This window comes from Pleurodeles waltl, chromosome 4_1 (assembly GCF_031143425.1).
Source record: "Pleurodeles waltl isolate 20211129_DDA chromosome 4_1, aPleWal1.hap1.20221129, whole genome shotgun sequence".
Lineage (NCBI taxonomy): Eukaryota > Metazoa > Chordata > Amphibia > Caudata > Salamandridae > Pleurodeles > Pleurodeles waltl.
The window spans coordinates 602123471-602150347 of record NC_090442.1 but is presented as its reverse complement, the minus strand read 5'-3'; the positions used below and the strand labels follow the sequence as shown (position 1 = coordinate 602150347).

Genomic DNA, 26877 nt, shown 5'->3' with positions numbered 1-26877 from the left:
CAAACGAGAAAGGGCAGTTACTGAGTCGGGGGAAAACGAGCAGTCAACAAGAAAAATAACAGTAGACAGACACCAACACGAGTCAGAAGGGCAGGGCGAGGACAAGGTTGCACTGAAACAGAAGAGAGATGGCTGGGCACCCAAAGTAGCAACTAATATCCACTAGTTCATCTGGCCATTGTCATATTAAGAGATAATTGTTTTGCTTTAATGGTAGAAACACATTTCCAATACAGTTAAAAATTCTAAAGGAACATAAATAGTTCCCTCTTTCAAGGTTTCAGTTATTATGATCTTTTGCAGCTGTCATGTAGTGTGGTGTGGTGAATGCAAATGGACAGTGTTTTGACGTACACCTAAAGACCAAGCCAGAGTTATGAGATTGACATTATTCTCTACACTGGAAGACCTTCAATACGTAGATGACATAGCCTTGCTTTCTCACACACATCTGCATATGCAGGAAAAGATGTCCTGCCTCTACATCTATGCACAGGAAGTAGGCCTGAAGGTTAACATGAAAAAATTATAAGCCATGCCACTCGCCATCCTAAACCCTTCATCAATCAAGGTGGATAGAGAGGGTCCACTGGCAATTGAAGATTTCATCTATCTAGGCAGTATTATTAGACATGATGGAGGGTCAGGCAGTGACATCAAGAGCAGACCAAACAAGACCAGGAATGCAATCAGGATGCTGGACAATGTGTGCAGGGCATCTCAGCACAGCACCAACACAAAGCTGAGGCTTTACCAGAGCTGCCTTATGTCCACACTCTTTTATGGATCAGAATGCTGGCCGGTTACAAAAAGCAGCATCACCAAACTGTCAGCCTTCCACACCAGCAATCTGAGAAGAATCTTTGATATTTTTCAGTCTGCGAGCCATCTCTAACCAAGAACTACTCACCAGATGCAAGCAAGAGTGCATGGACACCAGCATTATGAGAAAAAGATAGAGATGGATAGGACACACTGTAGAAAATGAACAGGAGTCCATCACAAGAACAGCTCTCCACTGGACCCCAGAACGCGAACTGAAGAGAGGCAGGCCTAAGAACACCTGGAGGCGAACTTCAGAAATGACAGTGAGATCCTGAGACACATTTAGGGCACTGCACAGACACTTGCCCAAGACTGACACAAATGGAGTTCTTTCATTACTTCCAGACATGCCAGTCGGCATAATGGACGGTAATTAAGTAATATCATGTATATTTTGTGTGTGTATGTCCATGTAGGGATGAGTTTAGTACAAACAGTAGAATTGGTTAGAGAAGTACATAAAATGCACGTACCAATGTTTCAGTCATAATATCACAGACCAATAAGTAGATTAGATCATCTGAAATTGTTGTGTAAAGATACTGTAACATGGGTCAGGTATTTCTATGGATCCAGGATATTGCAGGTACTTAGGAACTGAGGTTCATTCACCCTTTGCAAAATGGTAGGTATGTAGGTGCGGTGTCTTACATACTACCTGGAAGCTTTCTATTCCGTTTTAAGGCTATTATACCAGCTCTCTCTCTTTTTCACTTCCCCACTCTCCCTCTCTTTCTCTATTTCACTTGCCCTCTTTCTCACTCTCACTCTCTTTCCATTCTCACTCTTTCTCTACCTCTCCTTACACTCCTTCCTTCTTCCAGTCAGTGGCTGTGAATGAGTGATCATTTGTTTAATAACAAGAACTAGTCCTAAGTAGATATTTTGACATGATACGTATGTTTTCAGGATCTTGTTTGAATTTGTGTTTGTAACTTTTCTCTGTAAATTTGTGGTACTCTTAACGTGCCAGATATACTAAATGTAATGAAAAATCGTATTTTTTTAATATCTTTGCATATTGATGATATTTTCCCTTTGTGCCCCTGACATCATCCCTCGAGGAGTATTAAAAGTTACTCATTGGTCTGCAACAATATTAGAAGCTTAATGGATTTGTGACAGGGTTTAGAAAAAGGGTAATTGTTGTTGAGATGCCTCCAGAAATTACCTACACCTCCTGGTGTAACTAAAATTGCAAGAAAGATCTATTTCGCTTCAAGCAAAGTCTTCCTTATTAGTATAATTCGCTGAAATAGGAGAAGACTGCTGATCTCTTTGTATTCTGTTATATTCAGACATGTTCATCATGCTCATCGTGTGTGCTTTGCATGTCCTTTCTACATTGTACGTGGAGTATCATAACTCCCCGATATATGGGTTTTCACATAAAGAAGGACAAATACGCTCTTCAGAGCTGTCAACAGAACACCTTTTGTATTCATATTTATTTATTGTATTGGAAAGCACTCAAACCCCAGAAAAATATCTAGTTATCTATCTGATGAGAAACGCCAAGACTGGCATTTGATCAATGAAGAGGTTCCTATAGATGAAATAATGACTGGCTCCCAACATCATCTAGAATATTCGCTAGGAGTTCAATCTCCCACTCTGATTGCCAGCAGAATAGATCGCCCTTTTCTATTTCTAACGCAAATTATACTTCATCATTTTCTATCTGTGTACCAATTCATGACGGCCGTGGCTCAAGGCGCGACAATAAGGAGGAATTCAGGCATAATTTGCATGGAAATGACGCAAACCGCGTTTCTTAACATTGCAACGGTAATTCCTTCTTTGAACACTATCTCTTTCACGCACTGAGCGTTTCCTTGCTTGACTATGTGTAGGAAGAAATGTGTTTGGCTTATGCATTTTTGGAAAGGATCACATTATAACGTCACTCGTTTTTTTTGTATTGTTGAAATAGGTATCATAATGGTTGGCGTCATAGTTGGATCGAAGAAAACTGGTATTAATCCAGATAATGTTGCCACACCCATAGCTGCTAGTTTTGGGGACCTCATCACTCTTGCAATATTAGCTTGGATAAGTCAGGGTCTTTATTACTGTCTCGGTAAGTATAGCAGACCTTTCTTTGCAAGAATAATGGTTTTAAAATGCCTCTTTTCATTCAAATGCATTCGTTTCCGGATTATTAATTGAAAATTAAAATTATTTATTTTGGTACTCCAAAAAAATATAATATGATTATATGCAAAAGGCATCTTTGACTTGCCATGCTTGCCATTAATGATGACATCGAATGTACTGCACAGTGTTAAGTGAGCTTTTACTGCCACATGTTTGATTCGTGGGTTACATTTTTAAAAACGGATGAAAAACACTGATTAACAAAAACACGGATATGTTTTCATCAGTTTCTTTAGGCTTTTCCCTATTTATATCACCAGGGAAATATTCCGCTAAAACTAAATTGTCTTCCAACTTTTCCCTCTCTCACTCACTAACTAAACTAGTGGGCTTTACTGTATATTTTATGTCTGCGCCAGATCTTCCTTTCTTATTTTCTGGCTGCTCCTTTCATCCTCCTGATCTTATACATATATGTTGCCATTGTTAGCATTTCTGCACACAAATGCCACTTTGAGTTCTTCTGCAAACAGGCACTTTTGGCTAAAATATGTGCTTCTAGGCAGGCCATTACATAAAATGCCTACCTTGAAATTATTTCTGGAATGAAAGAAGTGAAAGATCGATACGGAAAACAATTTTGCGGTGGCAAAACTGTTGATTCACAACATCATATGCTTTGTGATTGTAACAGAATATTTTAAAGGATCCAACTGTTACTCTACTTGTTGGAAAAGCCTTTCCGACTCGCAAAGTAACTTCTTTGACCCCTCCAAATTGCAAATATGTTATGGGAGTGAAAACTCCTCCTATTTGCGATTCAGAATGCGATGTTTCAATTGTGAAAACCCTAAATCAGTTACTGACCTGAGAGATGAGGTGGTAACTGATTTGCAAAAAGAAGTATGTCCATTTGGGACAGCTTTCTTTCTGAGAATTGTGGTGGTTTGTGTGGTGGTTTGTGTTGCAACGCGTGAACCGGTAAGAATGGAGGTCGGTTTGCAGGCATTCACAGACGTTGGTGGAATGCCTGCTGCTTACTCAATATTTATTAGACAGGAGACTTTGCCACCTCTTGTGAATCCTCGTTTTTTATGTCACATGTTAGTACATTAATTGACTTGCAAATTGTAGCCTGGATCGCAAACCATTTGAAGTGCAATTTGCGCACGCTAGTTCTCACAATGGCCTTTGCACTTTGGGCCCTTCAGTTCTGCAAACACCACCAAAAAAACAGCAGATATAAAGCCCATTGCATAGTACTGACGATAAAGTACACATTTGATAGTAGGCTGCACTCTTTATAGAAATCTGAGGAAAGTGAATATAGTCCCAAGGAGACTTGGGAGGTGGAAGGTATAACTAAACAACTGATGCCCTCGTAAGAAGTGGGTCGTTAATCCCAGTAGCCCCTGTAATGCATAGATTAGTCCAGATTTCCCTGTTCCAATCATTACATCCCTCCCTCCCGCCTCAGGTACTTATTTCAAATGATTATGAAGCTTGGTATATTACAGGCTGTTTTCAGGTAAGCCAAAGCTACATGTACTAGGAGGGAGAGGTGGGGTTTGTGTTAAGTATAATTTTTTACAGAAATGTGGTCTTATGAAAGTGTCTGTGGCGGTATGAATGCCTCATTTCGTAATGAGAGGAACAGGGAAGGGGATGAAGAGGTGATATCAGTTATCAAGCCCATTTGAATTATAAGTAGTGTTGTTTCACACAGAGATTGCAATTGCTGAGGGTTTCTGAAACTCCCTGTGAAACACATGGGGAAAACATGTTGGGAATACTCAGCAAAAAAAAAAAATACAATTTCTGCAATCTATACCGGCAAAACATGTAAAACCAGTAATTCCCTCTCTCTGCATTTTTGATGACCCCCAAGTAGCTGTCTTTCGCGGGATATCAAAATATTGAAGATTACACTCAAGGCCACTTGTAATTAGTGTCTGAGTCAGCCTATGGAGTCAGGGATAGGTTAGTGTGCAAAGTTACACGTGTTTATCACTGATTTTGAAGAAGAAGGTGGAAGCCAGTTTGTTCGGCAGAGCCATTACCAAATCAGCATGAGGCCAGCTGCTGCATAACAGGAATTAATTTTGTTACTGTTTGGTTTGGGTCTCCAAACTTTTCTGTAGTGAGAGCTACTTCTGGTCAGTGATAATCATAGTGAGCTACTGAAGGCTTAGCAACTCATGCATTGTTACCAAGTGCCCCCACGCCCAGCTTAATTGGCTTTAAGCCTAATATCCATAGAGCCAGATACTGTGGCTTGAACAAAGTAGGGGCACTAGGACAGGGCTGCCACGTGTGTCCGAGAGAGTGTTATCTTTTGAGATGTGTGCATATGAATAGTATGTATGTGCAAGGGTGACTGAGAGACTGTGTTGTATGTACTTGTGGCACAGGACATACTTTTCACCATGTATTGCCTTATAACCCAAATGGGAGACTTTTTTTTTTTGAATAACCACATTTTATTGAATTTTGCAAAGAGAATTTGACAGGACACATCTTTGGTACAGCAGAAAGCAATTAAGCATTAATCACAGTGTAGGCTATAAAGTTGTACAATACCTTGGCACAAGGCAGCCCCATCATACTTATCATTGGTCCCAGTTCTAAGGTAATTTGCCCAACCACTTCTGCCTTATTCGGTCATGCTTCAGATGCTTCTGAGGGCAACCCCAGGCCTCATACACCTGCTTCTCCTGCTGTGCACACCAATCTCCACTTTGACAGAGTGGGAGGGGAAAGGTTCTCCCAGAGAGAGGCAGTGTCACATTTCACAACCATCAGGGCTGTACCCAAAAATGCTTGATCTACACTATTGCCTCCAGCTCCCTAAAGGACTCCCAACAAGATCATGAAGGAGGAGATTGTGACTTTCCATCCCAGGAGGTCCGTAAATTCCTCCACCACTGCAGACCAAATTGTCTGAATCTTAGGGTACTACCACACCATGTGGTAGAAATCCAGGGTCAGCGCCACAATGGGGCCAGGTGGGTTCCTGCAGAATACCCACCTGATGCAATCTAGCCGGGGTAAGGTAAGCAAAATATAATTAGATTGCTTAATATAGGTGTAATCTGGAAGGGATGGTAACAAGTCTTGGTGCCATCAGTGCATCTCTCCAATCATCATCTTCAAGGGGTCGCAGCCAGCCCTCCCACCGGGATCGAAGATGGTCCAAAGTGCACGGGGCGTTGATAATCAGTGTTTGGTAAATGTTCGATACTCCGCCTTTGCCCAGGGCCCCCATGAGGAGTTTGGCCTCTTGCCAGCTGAATTCAGGCAGAGGGACAGGCTAAACCCCGTGAGCTTGAAGTGCATGTCGCAATCAAAGATATTTGTAATGTGTGTTGGTGAGGGCAAAGGTGCTCTGTAGTTCTTGGAAGGATTATATGTGTGTGCCTGACCATATGTCACCCAATTGGGAGATACCGATAAGATCCCATCTTCCAAAACCTTGTAGAGTTGCCACCTCACGTAACCAGGTGTCCTGCCAGAGGGGTGTTTGCTGAGTGAGTGCCTTATCCCACTGGGGTTGACATAAGGCCACCCTCCATGCTAGGAAGACTATTCAGGTCACCGGGGCAATGGAGTGGGGGGAGCGTGGAGCCATTAAGAATAGCCATTGTGGGAGAGCCCTAGAAGTGATAGCTGCAGCCGGTATGCAAGGTCTGACCAGCCCCCCTTAAAGTAATAATGTATCATCAGGAGTTTAGAAGCCAAATAATAGAGATATAGGTTGGCCAATCCCAGACCACCATCACTCGGGGCACTTTGGCAATGAATGAGGGCAAGGCGAGGTCTAACGCTGTGCCACAACAAGGAAGTGGCAGCCTTATCTAGGGCCCGAAACCACATCTGCGGTATGGAGGGTGGGAGGTTTTGGAAGGCATAAAGAAACCTAGGCAGATTCATCATTTTATACAGGATTACGCGGTCCATGACATTTAATGGGAGGGATTGCCTTTTATCAAGGTCACTTTTAGCCTTGCATGTAAGGGGCCTGAGGTTGAGGGACCAGGTAAGTTTGGGGTGTAGTGCCACCCAGATGCCCAGGGAGTTTAAACCAAGGGGGCGGATGGGGATATTTTCTGGGTAGTCAAAGCAGTCTCTGGACAAAGCCAGGTCTACTAATCCTGATTTAGAGGGGTTTTCTCAGACCGGAGACTGACCTAAAGTGTTGGAGAATGTGGCGGCAACGGCGACCACTCATTGTGGGTCCCATGAGATAAACTAAGATGTCATTGGCATATAAGGCTGTGCGGTCCTCATGTCCCTCACTTCACATGCATACACACAGTTGAGAGTCCCCCTGGATGAGGCTCACCAGCATCTCAATTGCCAGAACAAAAATCAATGAGGATAGGAGGCAGCCCTGCCTAGTTCCCCTCCTTATAGCGAAGAAGTCAGAAAGTACTCCATGAATCTGGACCCGCGTTGTGGGATTAGAATACAGAGTTTGGATGAGTCCACAAAAACAGGACCCAACTCCTGCACGCACCAGTATCTGTTTCAGGTATCCCCACTCCACTGTATCAAAGGTCTTTTCAAAGTCAGTTAGAAGTAAGGCTAGGTTGGGTGGAAGGAGATGATGGTGGGTGAGGGCCACCTGAAGGGGACGGAGGCAGTGTCTCGTGCTGTGGGCTGGCATAAAGCTGCATTGGTCGGGATGTACCAGGATGTGTAGGACCTGCTTGAAACAGGTGGCCAAAATAGTAGTAAAGATCTTGACGTCACCGTTGAGGGATATTGGGTGATAGTCTGTGCATGCGGTGCAGAGGGGCTGCGTCTTTGCAGTTACACGATCGTGGCAATATCTACGTCCAGAGGGAAGGTACCCTTCTGTTCTACGTCATTGTAAAGGGCAAGGAGACAGGGAGCCAGAATGTTGCGTAACGTGGTGTAGTACTCTGTTGGAATCCCGTCAGGGCAGTGGTTTTTTTGGGGGGCCACCATAGACATAGCCGCACTCACCTCCTTGGCTGTAAAGGGCTCATCCAGCATCTAGGCTTTGGCCCAGGGAAGTGGTGTATCATTAAGAAACTGCAAGATCATGGCGGGGTCCCCACAAGGGGCTGCTGCGTATAGGTGGCTGTAGTAGTGGGCAGAAGTTTGTGCTATCCCTGGAAGAGTGTGGTAAGTATTACCACACTAATCGGTGATATCAGGCACAATTCTGTTTGCCTGTGGATGAGAGGCTAACCAGCTTCCTGTTGTTTTCTCCCCACACGTATACTCTAACTGTTGTGCTGCGACATAACTGTTTGGCAGCGTCTAGGGTCTGGAGACGGATTTCTTCATGGAGGAGATTAAACTGTTGGAGGACGTCACCTTGGAGGTCAGCCTCAAGGCTTTCCTTGAGGCGGAGAGTGCGAGCTTCCAGCTGGGTGATATGGAGGGAGCTGGATTGCTCCTCTGCCCGGATTCGCCCTTTGGAATACCACCGTATGGACGCTTTGCTGGCAGCCTAGAGGGAGCCACTCGTGGCGACTGAACCTTCGTTGCTATGGAAATATGCTTTCAGTTCGTTACCTAGGGCCTGGACATAGGGTTTATCTTGAAGGTCCCATGCGTTGAGACACCACATAGGGCATAGGCCATCCCTAGAGGAACCAAGAAGGAGGAGGAGAGGAGCATGATCTGAAATGTCTCGGGGAGAATCTGAGCGTTAGAAATGTTGCGACAGTCAGCGCTGGCATGAAGACTAGATCTATACACTAGCGTTTATGGTGTGCGGGGGAGGTATGTTTGAACTGACATTGCAGTGGATTCCATATCTGCCACTTGTCACAAAGGCCTAGGGTGGTAGCTCAGTGAGACAGATGACGGGCCCCAGTGCATCTAGCCGTGAGAGGGGGGCAGTGGTGTCCACTTTAGGACATGGACTGCGTTGAAGTCGCCGCCTATCAGTGTCAGTCCCTGCAGGAGGTCGAGGAGTATTTCGGAAAGGTCGCTAAGAAGGGCACTTACTACCGTTGCAGGCGCATAAACACTTAACAGGTTGATGGTGCGGCCTTCAACCACCCCAGTGATCACAATGAAGCGGCCTTGGGTGTCTGTGATGTTACAGGAGACAGTCATACGAAAGGAACAACACAGTAAGTTTGCCACTCTTTGGGACCCCGAGCGAAGCCCGAGTGAAAGACCTTGCCATAGCCCCTCCATGCCAGAAAGGGGCAATGATTACCCAAAAGGTGAGCCTCTTGAAACAACAGGACCTCCAGAAGGTATTGATGTGCGAACCACAGGACCGCAGTGCATTTCACACGGTCCAGGAGCCCATTAATGTTCCATGACAGAAGTCGAAGGGATGCTAGACCGGGGACGGCAGAGATGGTATGCATTTGTAGTGTATGGGATTACTTTACTCCGCCGTATAAGGCAGCCAAAACACACATCCGTAGCACGTGATGTGGAGCTTCTTTTCTGGGTCATGCTGTAAAAGATGCATAATATTTGTGTGCCTGGGCGCATTAGATAGAAACAAGTGTACAAAAAGATAAAAACTTTCAATAAAAATGACATCTCACTGAGTCCCCACCCCCCTCCTTAGGTTCTCCACCCAATATGCCCACCCTAGAAGCATCTGTCATCCTGAAAAGGAAAACTGAAATATAACATGTTGGAAAAATGGGAATGGGAGTGGTGGACACCTTCATTATCTAGGATAAATAACAGCCATTAGAACAGGAATGTGAAATGTCAAGCATAGATGCCCCAGTGCCTCAAAAACAGATGATTACAATGGAGTCACAGGGCAGGACCCTGTGAGAGATCAGTGTTCGCCAGAGGTTCGGCACAGAAGTTGCATCCAGGGGGCCAAAACCGTCCCCAGGATGCTGTTTCCGGTCCGGGGAGGGCTGGACTGTTCCCATGGGGAGCAGGGTCAAGACTCGTCAAGATTGATTTGCATATGGCTGGGTCCAAACTGGGGTGGCATAGTGAGCAAAAGTACAGTGGATTCAACCAGATCTGTGACTGGGGGTAAGTGTTTTAAAAGTTTCAGCACTCAGTCCATCATACTTTTGTATTGCTAGAGGCCCCCATGGTCCACCTCGTGCTCAGCCATCTTGGAGGCCGAGAGAGGGGGGGTGTCGAGGAAAAAGACTGATCTCTTTCTTGGGGAGATAGTGAGGATCAGTTGGCCTTTTTGGTGGTGTCTCTCTTTCGAGAACAGTGCAGTGCAATAGCGTTGAGGCCAGGGCTCCACCATCTTTCCAGCTGGCTCATGGGATGTGGCCCCTCACAAGGCGGCCCCATCAGGCTCACGTAGTGGGCGTTCCTCTGTAAGCCATGACCAGGCAGACTCCAGGGTATCAAAAAAATGAGACTTGTTGGCGTAGACCACTCTGAGTTTAGCATGGAATAAGAGACGGTATTGGAGTCCAAGTGCCCTGAGCTTTTGTTTGAATGCCAGGTAGGATTGGCACTGCTGCTGGACTTCCCTGGTGTAGTCCGGAAAGAGGAGAACCTTGGCATCACCGCAGTGAAGCTCAGGGCGGGATCTAGGGAGCAAGCTTCTTGTAGGATAGCACCTCTAACTCTGAAGTTAACGCTTCGAATGATCATCGGTCAAGGAGATGCACCTGAGGGCTGTTCGGGTGAAAGTGCCCTGTGGGCCCTCTGTATGGCGAACCAGGTGGACAGTTGGCCTGGGGGCATCCAGGATTTGATCCAAGTTTCGAGGTATTCAGATAATTGTTACGGTTCGCTGCCCTCTGGGATGCCAAAAGCACACTCACATTGTTGCGTCTACAGCGGTTCTCAGCATCTTCAGCGATTTTAGATTCTTAACTTCGACCTCCACTGTAGCCAGGAGAGTTTCAGCTTCTGAGATCCTGGCCATAGCGATTCAAAAATCCTCACCCCCCCCAGCCAAGGGGATGGCCGCAGGTGGAGGTGACAGACCAGTAAGTTCCGTGTGGGTGCGTGTAGGAGACTCCTGCAGGACTATCGCCAAAGAGGAGGAACGATGGAGGTCAGGCTGATTCGTGGTCACGAGTTCTGATCTGATGCCTGGATGCTAAAAGTGATGCACGGGTGAGTAGGCTCACAGGGCAGCTACCAAGGGACAGCCACATTCGGTTGCAAACCCCACCACCACCACCACCACTACCACAACAAATCCTGGGGGCTGGAGAGAGCACCAGTCTCGGGGTCCTAGGGCCAGAAATCCCTCCAGTTCCTCCCTCAATTCTGTAGGGGTTGGGAAATAAACATCATCATTAGTGGGAGGGCAGGAGCTGTTCATAAGTGCCCCCATGGGGAGGCCTCATCAGGCCCATCATTTCTGGCATCCACAGAGCAGGCACATACCTTGGGGCAGGAGAGCAGCTCCGGCCCCTGTGGGGCCACAGTGGACGAGCTGCTCACTTTCCTCCTCCTCTGATGGTGAGCGCAGATCCCAGCAACAGCACAGTGTAGGCGCAAGGACTACGAGGACCGCCAGGCCCTGTCCTAATGCCAGCGACAAGTCATAACCCCCCTTGGACCAAAGTCGTGCCATGGTACGGGCAGGCCCCAACTCTGAACAAGGAGCCTGCACTCAGACTCAGTCATATGAGGACAGGTCCTTGCAGGAGGCCAGGCAGGCATCAAGGCTTCAAACATGGCATGGACAGGCTCCGGCCCGAATCACAGAGGTCGTGGGGAGATCGATGACAACCCACCCGGTAATCCATGACCGGGACCCCCCAGGCAGCAGCCCCAGTCCAGGGGAGGCCACAGGAGCCCAATACCCAGTGCATCAGGAGCTCCCCGCAGGCCAGCGACAAGACCTCTCAAGCCACCAGGTAGGGGGAGCCACTGGTCGTCAGATGTGGTGTGGAGATGGCGTAATCTCTCATCAGCTGCAAATGGGCAGCACAGCAAACCAGTCCAGGGGGCATTGAGGGGCTTTTGTGGATGCTGAGGTGATGTTCCGATGGCAATGGCATGAAGAGGATGACTGAGGGAGTCCAGAGCACTTTCTGAGTGCGACTGCCATCTTGACGCTCCAAGCCAAGCTCCACCAAATGGGAGAAATCTAAAGTGCTGAAAAACGTTCTGCAGTGTTCAGAACATGGAACAAATCTCTGCACTTACAAATATGGCACTATGCTGAGAAAATTAAAATGAAGAGTTAACTTTGTTTATATGGATTTCATTTAGAGTTACATGTTAACCCCTTCGTTACCAGGCCTTTTCCCCCTCAGGTGGCAGGCCTTTATTTGGCTATTTGGGGCAGTTTGCGCTTAGGCCCTCTTAACTTTTTGTCCACATAAGCTACCCACGCCAAATATGCATCCTTTTTTTCCAACATCCTAAGGTTCTAGGGGTACCCTGAGTTTGCGGGTTCCCCTGAGGAGACCAAGAAATTAGCCAAAATACAGCAAACATTTTGTTTTTTTGCAAAAAACTGGAAAAAAGTGCTGCAGAAGAAAGCATGTGTTCCCCCCCCCCCCCCGGCAGATTTGAATTAAAAAAACACATTTTTCAACACATTTTGACATTTTACTAGAACATACCCCATTTTTATTATTTTCCTTCCAGTTAGTTACAGAAATGGGTGTGAAACCAGTGCTGTATCCCAGACAGCTAAACATTTATGAAAAGTAGACAAAACTCTGAATTCAGCAAGGGGTCTTGTGTGTAGATCCTTCAAGGATTTCCTACAGAAAATAACAGCTGAAATAAAAAAAAAATTGAAACTAAGGTGAAAAAGCCGGCCACTTCTCTCTACGTTTTACTCTGGTTGCGGGTATATATAGGGCTTGTAAGTTCATCAAGAACCCCAGGTACCCAGAGCCAATAAATGAGATGCACCTTGCAGTGGGTTTTCATTGTATACTGGGTATACAGCAATTTATTTGGTGAAATATAAAGGGTCAAAAATAGGTATCAAGGAAACCTTTGTGTTTCCAAAATGGGCACAATATAAGGTGTCGAGAAGCAGTGGTTATTTGCACATCTTTGAATTCCAGGACCCCATATTAGCACTGTCTTACATTTGGAAGGAAAAAATGTAGAGAAAGACAAAGGGCAATAACACTTGTTCTTCAATGCTGTGTTCCCCTAAGTCTCCCGATAAAAATGATACCTCACTTATCTGGGTAGGCCTAATGCCCACAACAGGAAAAGCAACATGGGCACATCACATTGAAATCTGACATGTTTTTTGCAAAGTGTCTAACTGTGGATTTTGGCCTCCCGGCACCTAGGGAAACCTACCAAGCCTGTTCATTTTTGAAAACTCGACACCTAGGGGAATCCAGGATGGGGTGACTTGTGGGGGTGTCACCAGGTTCTGTTAGCCAGAATCTTTTGCAAATCTCAAAATTTGGCACTTTTTTCTCACATTTCTGTGATAGAAAGTTCAGGAATCTGAGAGAAGCCACAAATTTACTTCCACCCAGCATTCCCCCAAGATTCCCGGTTAAAAACTGTACCTCACTTGTGTGGGAGGCCTAGTTCCCGTGACAGGAAACCCCCAAAACACAACATGGACACATCACATTTCCCCAAAGAACTGGCTTGTTTTTTGCAAAGTGCCTAGCTGTGGATTTTGGCCTCTAGTGCATCCAGCACCTAGGAAAACCTAGCAAACCTGGACGTTTCTGAAAACTAGACACCTAGGGGAATTCAGAATGGGGTGACTTGTGGGGCTTTTACCAGGTTCTGTTACCCAGAATCCTTTGCAAACCTCAAAATTTGGCTAAAAAATACTTTTTCCTCACATTTCGGTGATGGAAAGTTCTGGAATCTGAGGGGAGCCACAAACTTCCTTCTACCCAGCGTTCCCCCAGGTCTCCCGATAAAAATGGTACCTCACTTCTATGGGTAGACTTAGTGCCCGCGTTAGGAAATGCCCCAACACACAATGTGGACACATCAAAATGATCTAGTACAAAACTACCTGTTTTTCCAAAGGGGGGGGTGGGGGGCGGGGGAACCTGCATTTTTCATCCCGGGTGCGGCAGTCATGTAGGGAAACCTAACAAACCCAGACATTTTTTAAGACTAGACACCCAGAGGAGTCCAGGGAGGTGTGGCTTGCGTGGATCCCCCAACATTTTCTAACCCCCGCTCAATTAAAAGAATTTTACGAGGCTATGGGCAGGCTGCCCCCTTGGGTGGGTCTTCACGCCCGCGGGGTCAACAGGGGCCTCATCAGATTCGATGCTGGAGGCTTCGGCCTCTGCGCCGTTGGGACCCCAGGATCCGATAGTGGATCTGGACCAGCGCAGGGCTCAACATCAACGCCCCCTCCACCACCGGCGCGTAACCCCATCCTCATTCCGGATGATCCAGAGCCGGAACCACGTTGTCTGACACTGATTCCGACTTACACGGCGCCGATTAGGCCCACATCTGTGCTCGAGGCTTATTTAGAACAGCCAGGCACAGGTGAGGAGTGGGAGGGATCTGAGGACCCTTTAGAATACGGATTGGAGCATGAACAGGACTGGTATGAGGATCTAGGGGAAGCCAGTGGACTGGATATTTCTCCAGATGCTGGCATGCTGTCACCTCCCGCTGTGGCTACGGAGGAGGGGGCATCTTATGCCATGGTGGTGCGTAGGGCAGCTGAGGTCTTGGACCTAGACTTGCCTACGGTGCCAGTCAGGACTAATCTCCTGACAGAGGTGCTTCAACCAAAGGTTGCTACATCAGAGCAGATGTTACCCTTCAATGAAGCCCTCCCAGATGTCCTTCTGGGAACGTGGTCCAAAACCAGCACAGGGGCTCCTGTGAATAGGGCAATCGGCCACCGCCATACACAAGCTCCAAGCGACCCTAGTTTCCTTACCCAACACTAGAGAGCTTGGTGGTCCAAACCTCCATTTTCCGTGGTGCCTTCCCTTCTGCTCCTCTGGATAGGGAATCCAAGAGGCTGGACCAACTTGGGAAGAAGATGTTTTCTTCCTCCAGCCTGGCATTGAGGTCAGTAAACACCTCATGCTTATTGGCCCATTTTTTCCATACATTATGGGATACAGTGACACAAGTGCTGCTCCAGGCCCCAGAGTGCGTATGGGACACTCTCACCAGGCTGTCAAGGATGGGAGAGATGAAGCAAAGTTAACCATCAGGTGTGGCTTGGACACGACCGGCTCGCTGGGCAGAGCGATTTCTTCAACAGTGGCCCTCCGACTCCACGTCTGGCTGCGTACCACTGGCTTTTTGGGGGCTGTCCAGTCAAACTTGATGGACATGCCTTTTGATGGCACACACCTTTTTGGTGAAAAGGCAGACTCTGCGCTTGAGAGATTCAAGGATTCTCGAGCTACGGGCAGATCCTTGGGTCTTTCAGCGCCTGATCGACGGTAGTCTGTCTTTTGCCCCATTCGAGGCTTCGGGAGGGGCGCAGTACCACACCAACAACAGGTTAGCCACCGTCCTCTGGCATCACAACATCCAGTGCGAGGACGCGGCTGTGGCACCTTCATACCCAGAAGGTCTAGCCAGAGGTCGGCCACCACCCAGCCCCCCTCTTCCGCAACGCTCAAGCCCTCCTAGTATGGTTGTGCAAGACCATGTCCGCCCAGTTGGAGGGAGGATTCAGTTTTATCTCCCTCACTGGTGATCCATAACATTGGACAAATGGGTCTTTCAGATCATACAGAAGGGCTATTCCCTCCCATTAGTCTGTCCCTCCCTCTATCCCTCAGGTAAAAGAACGGCTGATGGAGGATCATGTGCCCTTGCTCCGCGAGGAAGTTACAGCTCTCTTGGCCAAGGGAGCCATAGAAAGGGTCCCGATATCAGAAGTAGGCAGTGGTGGTTATTCCTGCTACTTTCTGATTCCCAAAAAGAACAAGGGTCTTCGTCCTATTTTGGATTTAAGGGATGTGAATCTCTTCTTCAAAAAGGAGAAATTCAAGATGCTCACTCTTACTAAGGTCTTGTCTGCCCTAGATCAAGGAGACTGGGTGGTAATGTTGGACTTGCAGGATGCGTATTTTCACATTCCCATCCTGCCTGCCCACAGGCGTTACTTGCGGTTCAAGGTGGGCCACGAGGACTTTAAGTTTATCATGCTCCCCTTCCGTCTCACCAGTGGCCCTTGGGTGTTAACCAAAGAGATGGCAGTGGTGGCAGCTCATCTGCACAGGTTAAGGATTTCAGTCTTCGTCTGCCTCGACGACTGGCTGTTGAAGGCTCCTACGCCCCAGGCTCTCATCACCCACCTTCAGACTACAGCGGACCTCCTGCATTAACTGGGGTTCAATATAAACGTGCCGAAGTCGCACCGGACTCCCTCTCAGAAGCTCCCTTTCATCAGAGCAGTTCTGGATACAATGCAGTTTCGGATTTATCCTCCCGAGCTGCGTGTCCGGGATATTCAGGTTATGATACCGATGTTTCGGTCTCTATCCTGGATTTCGGTGAGACAGACTCTGAGGCTGTTGGGACTCATGGCTTCCTGCATCCTGTTAGTCAAACATGCCAGATGGCATATGAGGGCTAGGCAGTGGGACCTGAAGTTCCAGTGGGCACAGCATCAGGGAAATCTTACCAACACGGTTCGGATCTCTGAGGGAACTGCAAAAGAATTGCAGTGGTTGTTAGTGAACTGCGATTGGGTCAAAGGCAGACTCCTCTCCCTTACCCAACCAGATCTCACAGTAGTGACAGATGCAAAACGTCTGGGATGGGGAGGCCACCTAGGAGAGGCGGAGATCAGGGGCCTCTGGTCTCCGGCAGAATCAGGGCTCTATATCAACTTATTGGAGCTCTGGGCGATCCGGCTAACATTGAAAGCATTTCTTTCTGTTGTGAAAGGGAAGTTAGTGCAGGTGTTCACAGACAACACTAAAGTAATGTGGTACTGCAACAAGTAGGACGGTGTGGGGTCGTGGACCCTTTGTCAAGAGGCTCTGCGTATCTGGAAATGGCTGGAACTACAGTGCATAACCCCTGGTGGTTCAACACCTGGCAGGTTTTCTGAACGCCAGGGCGGATTAACTCAGCCGTCGATGCCTAGCACAGATCACAAATGGCGTCTCCATCCGGAGGTGGTTCAAGGACTCTTTCAGCAGTGGGGCGAGCCTTGGTTAGATCTGTTCGCCTCCGCAGGGAACGCGCAATGTCAGCAGTATTGGGTGTTGGGAGTTTCCAAGGCGGCAATCGCTCGGCGATGCTTTTCGTTGCAAGTGGAATTCAGGCCTCCTATACGCATTTCCACCTATAGCACTTCTGCTCAGTGCTCTCAAGAAGACCAAGAACGACCGGGCCCAAGATATCTTAGTGACTCTGGATTGGGCACGGAGAGTCTGATATCCCGAGCTACTCAAAATGAGCATCAATCCTCCGATCAGGCTGCCCCTTCGAGAGGATCTTCTGTCGCAGCAGCAGGGGGAGGGTTCTCCACCCAAACCTGTCAACTCTGCCCCTTCATACATGGAGAGTGAGCAGCGGCCGTTGATGGCTTTTGACCTTCCTCACGAAGTCTGTAAAGTATTTTTTGGCAGCCAGGCGTCCCTCTACTAAAACGGTATACGCCTGCCGTTGAAAACGCTTTTTACATTATTTTACAGAAAGGTTTATTGACCCTCTTTCTGCTTCTCTTTCTGACATTCTTCTTTTCATTCTGTCTCTAGCCCAGCAGGGTACTTCCTTAGGGACTCTAAAGGGCTATCTTTCTGCCTTATCGCCATTTCTTCGGCTGCCTGACCAGCTTTCTTTGTTTAAATATCCCATTGTAAATAGATTCCTCAAAGGGCTTGTACATATGTTTCCCCCTACGCCCTTTATTATGTATCAATGGGACTTAAATCTTGTCCTCACATTTCTCATGTAGGCTCCTTTCGAGCCTTTGCACAACTGTTCCCTCTGGTTGCTCACCATCAAGACAGCCTTCTTAGTGGCAGTAACATCTGCCAGGAGGGTGAGTGAGATACAGGCCCTGACATGAAGGCCACCGTATCTCACTATCCATCCAGATAAAGTGGTTCTCAGAACTCGTGACTCTTTCCTCCCCAAGGTGGTGACCCCATTCCATCTGGGTCAGAATATCACCCTGCCCACCTTCTTTGCTCCACCGCATCCCTCTAAGGAAGAGGAGCGACTCCATCGACTGGACGCAAAAAGAGTTCCGGGTGGATGACCAACTCTTTGTGGGGCACGTGGGAGCAAAGAAGGGTCGGGCAGTGCAGAAGTGAACCATTTCGTGCTAGGTCGGTCTCTGCATTAAGATCTGCTACGCATTGGCCAGGAAGCAGCCTCCTGAGGGCTCATTCTACCAGGGGCAAAGCTGCTACCCCTGCACTAGCTCGAGGCACACCAGTCCTAGAGATCTGTCAGGCGGCAACGTGGGCATCCTTGCGCACATTTGCAAAACATTACTGCCTGGACAGTCAGGTACGAAGGGACGGGTACTTTGCCCGTTCAGTCCTGCAGGACTTTCTAGTGTAAGGAGTGGTATCTGCAGCCCACCGCCAGGAGGTTATGGCTTGGGTATCTATTCAAAGGTAAGGAATCTGCAGCTAGAAGTCACTATTAGATAAACAAGTTACTTACCTTCGGTAATGCAGATTCCTTACACCCACCCATGCCTCCCTGCTCTGCCGATATGACTAGTAGGGTTAGGTTTTATCCCTTCTCCGAGCCCTAGTTTTGCACAGACAAATGTTGGTTCTGTCCATCACTCTGGTTCTGGCGTGGACATTTTTTGTGGATAAAAGAACTGATGTACATGTGCTGAGGTGGCATCTATATAGATGACCGTGAGACATAGATGGCTCCAACGATGCTGACGAAGCCACGCGGAGCCGGACGACGCACGTTTGCATCATGTGGGTTTGAGGGACAAGGCGCTTAAACTTTTGAAGTCTTTTCTTACAAATAGATGGACCACAGTTAGCTGTGGTGATTTCAAATCTAGACCTTATCTTCTGCCATGTGGGATTCCGCAGGGATCTTCTCTCAGCCCCACATTGTTTAATGGGTATGTAGCACCTTTGGCTAGTCTAATTCGTACTTTTGGTTTCATTCCATCTTCCTATGCTGATGACTCCCAGTTTATTATTCCTATTATTCAGCCCTGGGAGGAGGGTGCAGATTGGTTCAGTAATTGTATGGTGGAAGTGAGTAAATGGATGAAGACCAATTGGCTAAAAATGAATGACACCAAAACTGAAGTTTTATGTTTTGGACCTGGAAAGAATTTATGGAACTCACGGTGGTGGCCCTCTGAATGTGGTAACTCCCCTGTGCCCACTACTGTTACTAGAAACCTAGGCATTTTGTTCGATGAACATCTGTCTTTTAAAAAACAGATTAATCATGTGGTAAACATCAGTTTATGGTCAATTAAAATGCTCAGAAAAATCTTCCCCTATCTGTTACATGAATGTAGAGTATCTGCTATCTTGGCATTGGTAATGTCCAAGATAGACTACTGTAATGCACTGTTCCTTAATCTGGATAAGGGGCTGATAAAAAGATTCCAATGAGTTCAGAATTCCGCTGTCAGAGCGGTTCTTAATCTCCCACGACGTATATCAGTTAGAGAGAGTCTTAGCAAATTACATTGGTTACCAGTGGCGCAGCGTATCCAGTTTAAGTCGCTCTGTCTTACTTTTAAGGCAGTTCATGGAATAGGACCACGGTACCTGACTTCCAGACTCCTCCTGCATGTACCTAAAAGAAGCTTGAGGTCTTCCCAAGCTCACTTGATTCAGGTCCCTCGCACACATAAAGCCAAATGGGGAGACAAAGCTTTTACAGTAGCTGCAGCCAGAGGATGGAACTCTCTCCCACAGAATATTAGGCAAGAATCAGACTATATGAAATTTAGGAAAATGGTGAAAACTTGGCTCTTTCCTCGTTAATTTTTGGGTACATCAATATCAGGGTCTTTGGATTTAGTTTGTTTAAGTTTCTTCTATTGGATGTTTTTCTATCTTCATTATTTCTGTTATTTTTCTTATTCTCTGTCTATTTTTTACTACGTGCTTTCTTCCCAGCGCTTTGATGCTCTTTGAGTAGGAACGCGCTTTATAAATCTCGAATTACATTACATTACATTACACGGAACCAAACAACGGCACCTGGCGGCGCGCGCAGGGTATTGATCAGCAAAAAGATTCCGGATTCGAAGCTGACACCAGGGAATTCAAAGGTAAGGATTCTGCAGCTAGATAGAGTGTCTACCAGATAGTGCATTACCGAAGGTAAGTAACTTGTTCTTCTTACCTAAAACATACAACAACGCAAACTGCAGGTCAACCACTGCCAAAACCGCAAGGAGCCACTGCAAAGGAAGCAAAAGCTTTGAACTAGGAGAAATAAACTGTTATAATCACAAATGCAAATACTTCTCTAGTTGACACCCTGCCACCAAACATTTAGAAATTTTCCCTGGTGTCTAGTGGTTTCTGCCCCCCTTGGGGGCAGATGGGCCTACAAAAAATAGGCCAACAGTTGTATGCACCCTTGGGGGGGGGGCAACCCTTGCCCAAGGGGCCGCCCTCCACACAAAAAAAATCCCTGTTGTCTTCGGGGCCGATCTCCCCTCAAAGGGGGAAAGGGGGGGCAGAAATGGCCATCAGTAATGTGCCCCCTTTGGGGGGGGGGGGGGTGACCCTTGCTAAATGGCTGCCCCCCCACACCCCCCCCCCCCCCACACACAAAACACACAAGATCCCTGGTGCCTAAGTGGATTCTAAAAAATAGGCCGATCTGCCCCCAAGGTGGGCAGAAATGGCCAACAGTTCTGTGTCCCCTTTGGGGGGGCGACCCTTGCCACAGTGTCCCCCCCCCCCCCCCCAACACCAAAAAAACAAAGAAAAAAAATCTCTGGCGTCTTGGTGGCTTCAACCCCCCCCCCCCCCCCCCCAGGGGCAGATGGGCCTAAAAAAAAATGGCTGATGGGGGCAGAAATGGCCATCAGTCATACGCTCCTTTTAGGGGGTGGCCCTTGCCCAAGCGGTGCCCCCAAGAAACAAAAACCACAAACACACACACACAATTCCTGGGGCCCAAGTGTGTTTTGACCCCCTCCCGGGGCAAATCGGCCAAACAAAATGGCCGATCTAGCCCCAGGGGTGGCCGAAACATGGAAAGATATTTTGCCCCCAAGGCAGCGACCCTTGTCGAAGGGATCGCTGTACTAAAATAAAAATAAAAACTCAAATCCCTGGTGCCTAGAGGGTTTCAATTTCAACCCCCCTCTCAGGGGGCAGATCAGCCAAAAAAAAGGCCAATCTAGCCCCCGGTGAGGGGGGGGAGCCGAAATACCGATTGATAATTGCCCCCAGGGATCGACCCTTACATAAGGGGTCGCTCCCTAAAATCAACAAAAAAACCCATCCCTGGTGCCTTGTCGGTGGATTTTTGGTCCATGATCGCGGTCCTCTTCCGCGATCATCAAGTAGGAATCCACTGAAAACAGATACAGGGTGAAAGGAAAAACTCTTTCCTTTCCCCCTGTGTCTGTTTCCCCCACCCCCCACCCCTACAAAAAAACCCAGAAGGATTCACCTGTCAAACGTCCTTTCTCCAAACGTGCAGGAAGCAAATGGCTTCCAGCACGTCTCCAGCAGCATTGGATGACATCGGCGTGCTGTGAGCAAGCTGACGTCATGATTGCCAGAGGGGGTGGGGGGGTCAGGGTGGAAAAGGAAGCGATTCCCCTTCCATCCCTGATTGTGAGGTGTGGGCCGGGTGCAGGACAAGCTGGTCTCGTCTTCGACAAACGGCAACCGTGGCTGAGGGCGAGACCAGCTCGTCCAGGGCACCCGACGGGTTAATAAAGTAAGTAAAATATGTTCATCCTGTAATAGAGATATGGATTCTTGAATGTGCTGAGTTAATGGGGTGCATTTTTGAATAAATGAATGAGGGAGTTGAAAAAGAGTCTGGGCTACAGAAAACAGTTATGGGATTTTCATTAAGAATTAATTAGGTTAATACCGTTATCCTTCCAAGTTTTCCAGAGAAAGGTTCAATTAATTATTTTAAGATATTTATTATAGCAAGGTGAGGAATTTATAAAATTAGTGCGCTGAGAGGATTTCGGAAAAAGTGGAGGTTTGAGCAGTTAATACGAGTATGCAATAGAGGGATGAGAAAGAAAACTAGTCTTGGTTGAAAAGGATAAGAATTCATTAAAAGAAAACAGGAAAATAAATGAAGATTCAATAAAAAAATCAGAACGGTTTTGGCAACCCATTGTTATTCTGAAGCCAATGAGAGGATTGTTTAAGACAAAAAGGTTCATGAAATTTAGAAAAATTGGGAAAACTTACACCACCATGACGTTTGGTAAGTTTCAACCGTGAAAGGGACATGCAAGCATGTTTATTATTCTATAAGAAATGCGAAAGAACTGTATCTATTTTTTTTAAAGAATTGTAACAGAATATAAACAGCAATCATGGAAATAAGGTGTATCACATGGGGTGAGAGCACCATTTTAATAGAACTTACTCTACCCCACCAGAAAAAAAAAAAATGGTTCCATATAGTACAATAACTTCCTAGATTTTGTATTACTTCTTCAAAATATAATTTAAGAGTTGTTTTAATAGAATTAGTGTTCCAGAGACCTAAATCTTTATAGGACTCCACATAAATCTCAGGTCTTTAAAATCTTCTATTAGGCAAACGTTTTTTTTTGTGTTTTTTTTTTAGATATTTTTTATAACCTGAAACTGTGGCAAATTGGTGGGCCTCAGACTGAAAGGCAGGAATAGAGTTAGCTGGATTAGAAAGATAAAGAAGAATATTATCCGCATATACTGATGATGTTATGTGGGAATCTTTATAGGAAAAAACTGATTATGTGTTGTGTTGTTTTTGATTCTTAATAAAAAATGGTTCCAATGCTATCATAAATAAAAGAGGTGACAGGACAACCCTGAAGTACTCTATTAAGGACTCGGAGGCGAGGATTATGCTTTACTTTCTTCACTTTAATGAACAGCAGCCAAGAACAAACCAAAACTACAACGGACATGACAACTTGGGAGAATGGAGTACAGTCTCAACGAATAAAAAACAGGTATTTGGACCAATCCGGAACAGGCAGCCCATACTGTAGTCCTTCCTTGGTATCTCCTCTTCCTCTTTCAAAGCGCGAGCCAGTCAAGAACCATCACGAAGAATCTTGCTTTGTTGTGTCATATCCTAGAAAGAATGAAACCGTTTAAAAGAGAAACTAACTTTGTTGATCAATTTTTTTTTTTTTTGATAAAACAAACATTTTCCGAAAACATGACAAGTGAAAACATAACCAAAAATTACTTACTAAATACGGGGAGGGTTCCCTTAAAATGTAGTATTATAAGGTGAGCAGGGTGGGATAATCCTTGCCTCCTAGTCCTTAATAGAATTGAAACTTTCCGTTATGATAGTTAGGAAAGTTTTCATTCTATGTCAGGACCGGAGGCGAGGATTATGCTAGTTTAAAGCTTGTTTACAACCAATTGACCAACATTCAAGACTGGTTTGAAATAAAACCTCTTAAAAGTAGAATCTGAAGACCAGTCTGCTGCATTCATGATATCTTTCAAACGAGCACCTAAGCTGAATGCCTTAGTCCCACGAGTAGAATGAGCACCAGAAAGGGAAAGATTAATGCCCGCTTCTTGCATGACCCAACAAACCCAGCGAGCAATGGTAGAAGAAACAGCTTTGTGAGGTTTACGTAATGCGATAAGAAGTTGACTTTCCCCAGGAGGTCTGAGTTCTGAGGAGATGTACTCGTATGCTTTAAGGCATCGTACCACACACAACTTTGGGGCATCTGGAAAAGCCAGATAGGAGATTATTCTGGTATTTGCCTTTGTACGTCTACTTACGGTAAATGAGAATCCCGAAGGAGAAAAAAATCAGTGAGATATATCAAGAGCACGGACGTCAGAAACTCTTCTACAAGATTCTAGACAAAGCAGCGTGGCTAACTTAGCCGAAAGCTCTTTCCTAGAAAGATACTGGTTATGATGCCAAGATAAGAAGAGATTCAAAATTTGATTAACATCCCAAAGGGAAGAGTATCATGGTTCCGTAGGTAAAGAAAGTCTTATGCCCCAGAGAAGACGACACACTAGTTTATGTTCTCCCAAAGGAAAACCATCCACTAAAGCATGTCCTGCTGAATTAGCCGATTGGTATGAGTTAATAGATCGATATGCGAGACCTTTCGAAGCAAGGTCCTCAAGAAAATTAAGAACATGAACTACATCTGTTTCCACAGGATTGAAACTCCTTCGCAAACACCAACGGGTCCATCTACCCCATGCCGAATTATAACGCTTACAGGTGCTGGGAGCCCATGCTTTGGATAGTAGCTCCTCAGCTTGTTGCAAAGGTCCCGGGACCGACCATTGTCCCCGGAAATCCGCCACGCCATCAAGGACAAGAATCCTCCAGAACCATTTGAGTCCCGTTAGGACTGAGAAGAAGTGAAGGAAACAGGGGGAGTCGGATTGTAGAATCCCAAGAAAGTTCCAGAAGAACTGGAAACCAAACTTGAGACTTCCAAATTGGAGTTATCAGCACCATGGACGCCAACTGATGACGTACCTGGGCAGATGTTCAGGTGATCATCGCAAAGGGAGGGAAAGCGTAAGCTTTCTCTTGTCTCCAGTCTTGCAGAAAAGCATCCGTGGCGGCTGACAATGGATCTGGTCTCCAGCTGAAGAACCTGGGAAGTTGGTGGTCTAGTCTGGAGGTAAAAAGATTGATCAAAAACGGTCCCCAAAGGTGGGATAGATAAGAAAACACTTCTGGATGAAGTTTCCACAAACTGGAGTCTTTGAGGTGTCGGGAATGAAAATCCGCAACCTGATTTTGACTTCCCGGCAGGTATTGTGCTGTCACTGAAACTTGATGGTCCAGGCAATACTGCCAAAAACTGGATGCCAGATTGGAAAGTGCCTTGGACCGAGTGCCGCCCAGATGATTGATATATCGGACTGCGGATATATTGTCCATCTTCAAGAGGACGCTCGATTGGATAGAGTCCTTGATCCAGCACTTGACTGCAAATGAACCAGCTAGAAGTTCGAGACAATTTATGTGCAGATTCTGCTCCTCCAGGGACCAGGTTCCCCCGGTGGAGAAGTCTCCACACCGAGCACTCCAACCTAGCCTGCTGGCATCTGATTCTATTATAAAATCTGGAGCGGAACCGAAAATAGCTCTGCTGTTCCAGGCTTCCATATGTGAAAGCCACCAACGAATCTCCTTTATCGCCTCCTGTGAAAGGATCACTTTTTGAGAATACGTTAGACCTTTGCGAAGATGAGCTGCTTTGAGACGTTGAAGAGCTCTGTAATGTAGCGGACCCGGGAATATCGCCTGAATGGAAGAAGAGAGAAGCCCTATGAGGTGGGCAATTTGACGCAGGGAGACTTTCCGTTTGACGAGTGTCCAACGTAATTCGTGACAAATTTTTGTCATCTTGCTAGATGGAAGGCTTAGAGTGGCTGACACTGAATCGATAGTGAAGCCTAAAAGTCCACTCTTTGAGAAGGGGCTTAAAGGGATTTGGCTTCGTTTATGATAAACCCCAGGCCCTGCAACAAATCGACTGTGACCTGTAAATGGGTAGAGAGTTGTTTTGGGACATTGGGCTAACAGTAAAATGTTGTTGAGATAAACAATTAGTCGATTTCCCTGAGCTCTGATATGTTCTGCGACCGGTTTGAGAACCTCCGTGAAGAACCACAGAGCTGAGGAAAGTCCGAACAGAAGGGTAGTGAACTCGAATGTTTGATCTCCCCAAAAAAACTGAAGAAAATGTCTGTGAGGTGGGAAGATAGGAACGGTGAGATAAGCGTCTTTTAAATCGAGACGAGCCATCCAGTCCAGATGACGCAAAACATCCAGAAGAAGGTGGATCCCTTCCATTTTGAAGTGGCGGTAAACAAGCCACTCGTTGAACTCTTTTAGATTGATGACCGGTCGACGACCGCCATCTGTTTTGTCCACCAAGAAGAGATTGCTTATGAAACCTCAAGGATGCGTTGCCGTCGGACAGATAGCTTGTTTGTCCAACAAGGCCGCAATTTCCGTGTCCGCCAAAACGGTGTCTTGCGAGGAAAACACCAGGGGATTTGGATGCGAAAGCTGCTTGGGAGTCCCTATAAATTCTATATGGAAGCCTTGTATTCTCTGTAAGACCCATGCATCCTGTGTAATTTGTTTCCATGTGTGGATAAAATTCGCCAAACGACCCCCTACTTTTAAAAAGGAAGAAGGGATAACACGTACCGTAAGAGGGTGTTGATGCAGATCCTCTACCACTGCGATGTCTGAAGCGTCTGCCTCTGGTTGGATAGAAATTGGCAAAGCGGTTCTGGTCTTGGAACAATCCCTGCCTGGAGCCTTGACCTCTGAAAGAGTTGATTGACTGCACACGGCCGGCCGAGCGGCCCCTGCCTCGACCAGCCCCATGGAAAATCCGAGTAGGAAAAACTTTTTTTTCATTGAGGAGTGTGCTTTATCCAGGGTAGTGAAAGTATTCACAAACTTCCCTAACTCCTTTATAAAGGGTTCTCCAGATAAGCCTTCTTGTGCTACAGGACCTGCCTCAGAATCTGCCAGATCTCCTAATTTGGGATCCACTTTAATTAACAATGAACAGTGGCGCTCAGTGGAAAGAGCACAGTTAGCGTTTCCCCCAAAAAATGAAAGCACGCTGTGCCCAACCTGAAAGGACCTCAGGAGAAATTAATGCATTTAGCTTTTAGATTTAGTGTCTTCAGCCATGTCAAAAATCTTTGTCAAAGGGCCTAAAACATCAAGAAGTTTATCTTGACATGCCCTCCAAGACCTGTCAATTCCTTTTTTAGGGTCCTTTATATATATATTTTTTTAAAGGTAGACATCCTGGGGTCTAATTCTGGAGTTATGGCAACTTAGTCTGCAAAAGGAGGTCGGGACATTCTGCTCTTACACAATTACAAGAGTCTTTTTCTAGAGGTTTTCTAATGTTTCCTGCCACATAAG

The 26877-nt window shown here is 46.4% G+C and overlaps 1 protein-coding gene across 2 annotated transcripts in view; it reads left to right on the top strand.

Moving 5' to 3' along the window:
* SLC41A2 (solute carrier family 41 member 2) overlaps window positions 1-26877 on the top strand; it is a 325633-nt gene that overhangs the window by 164773 nt on the left and 133983 nt on the right. For both annotated transcript variants that reach the window (XM_069229008.1, XM_069229009.1), the window contains exon 6: window positions 2759-2905. In XM_069229008.1, the coding sequence (XP_069085109.1) occupies window positions 2759-2905 (147 nt within the window). The remainder of the gene's footprint in view (window positions 1-2758; window positions 2906-26877) is intronic.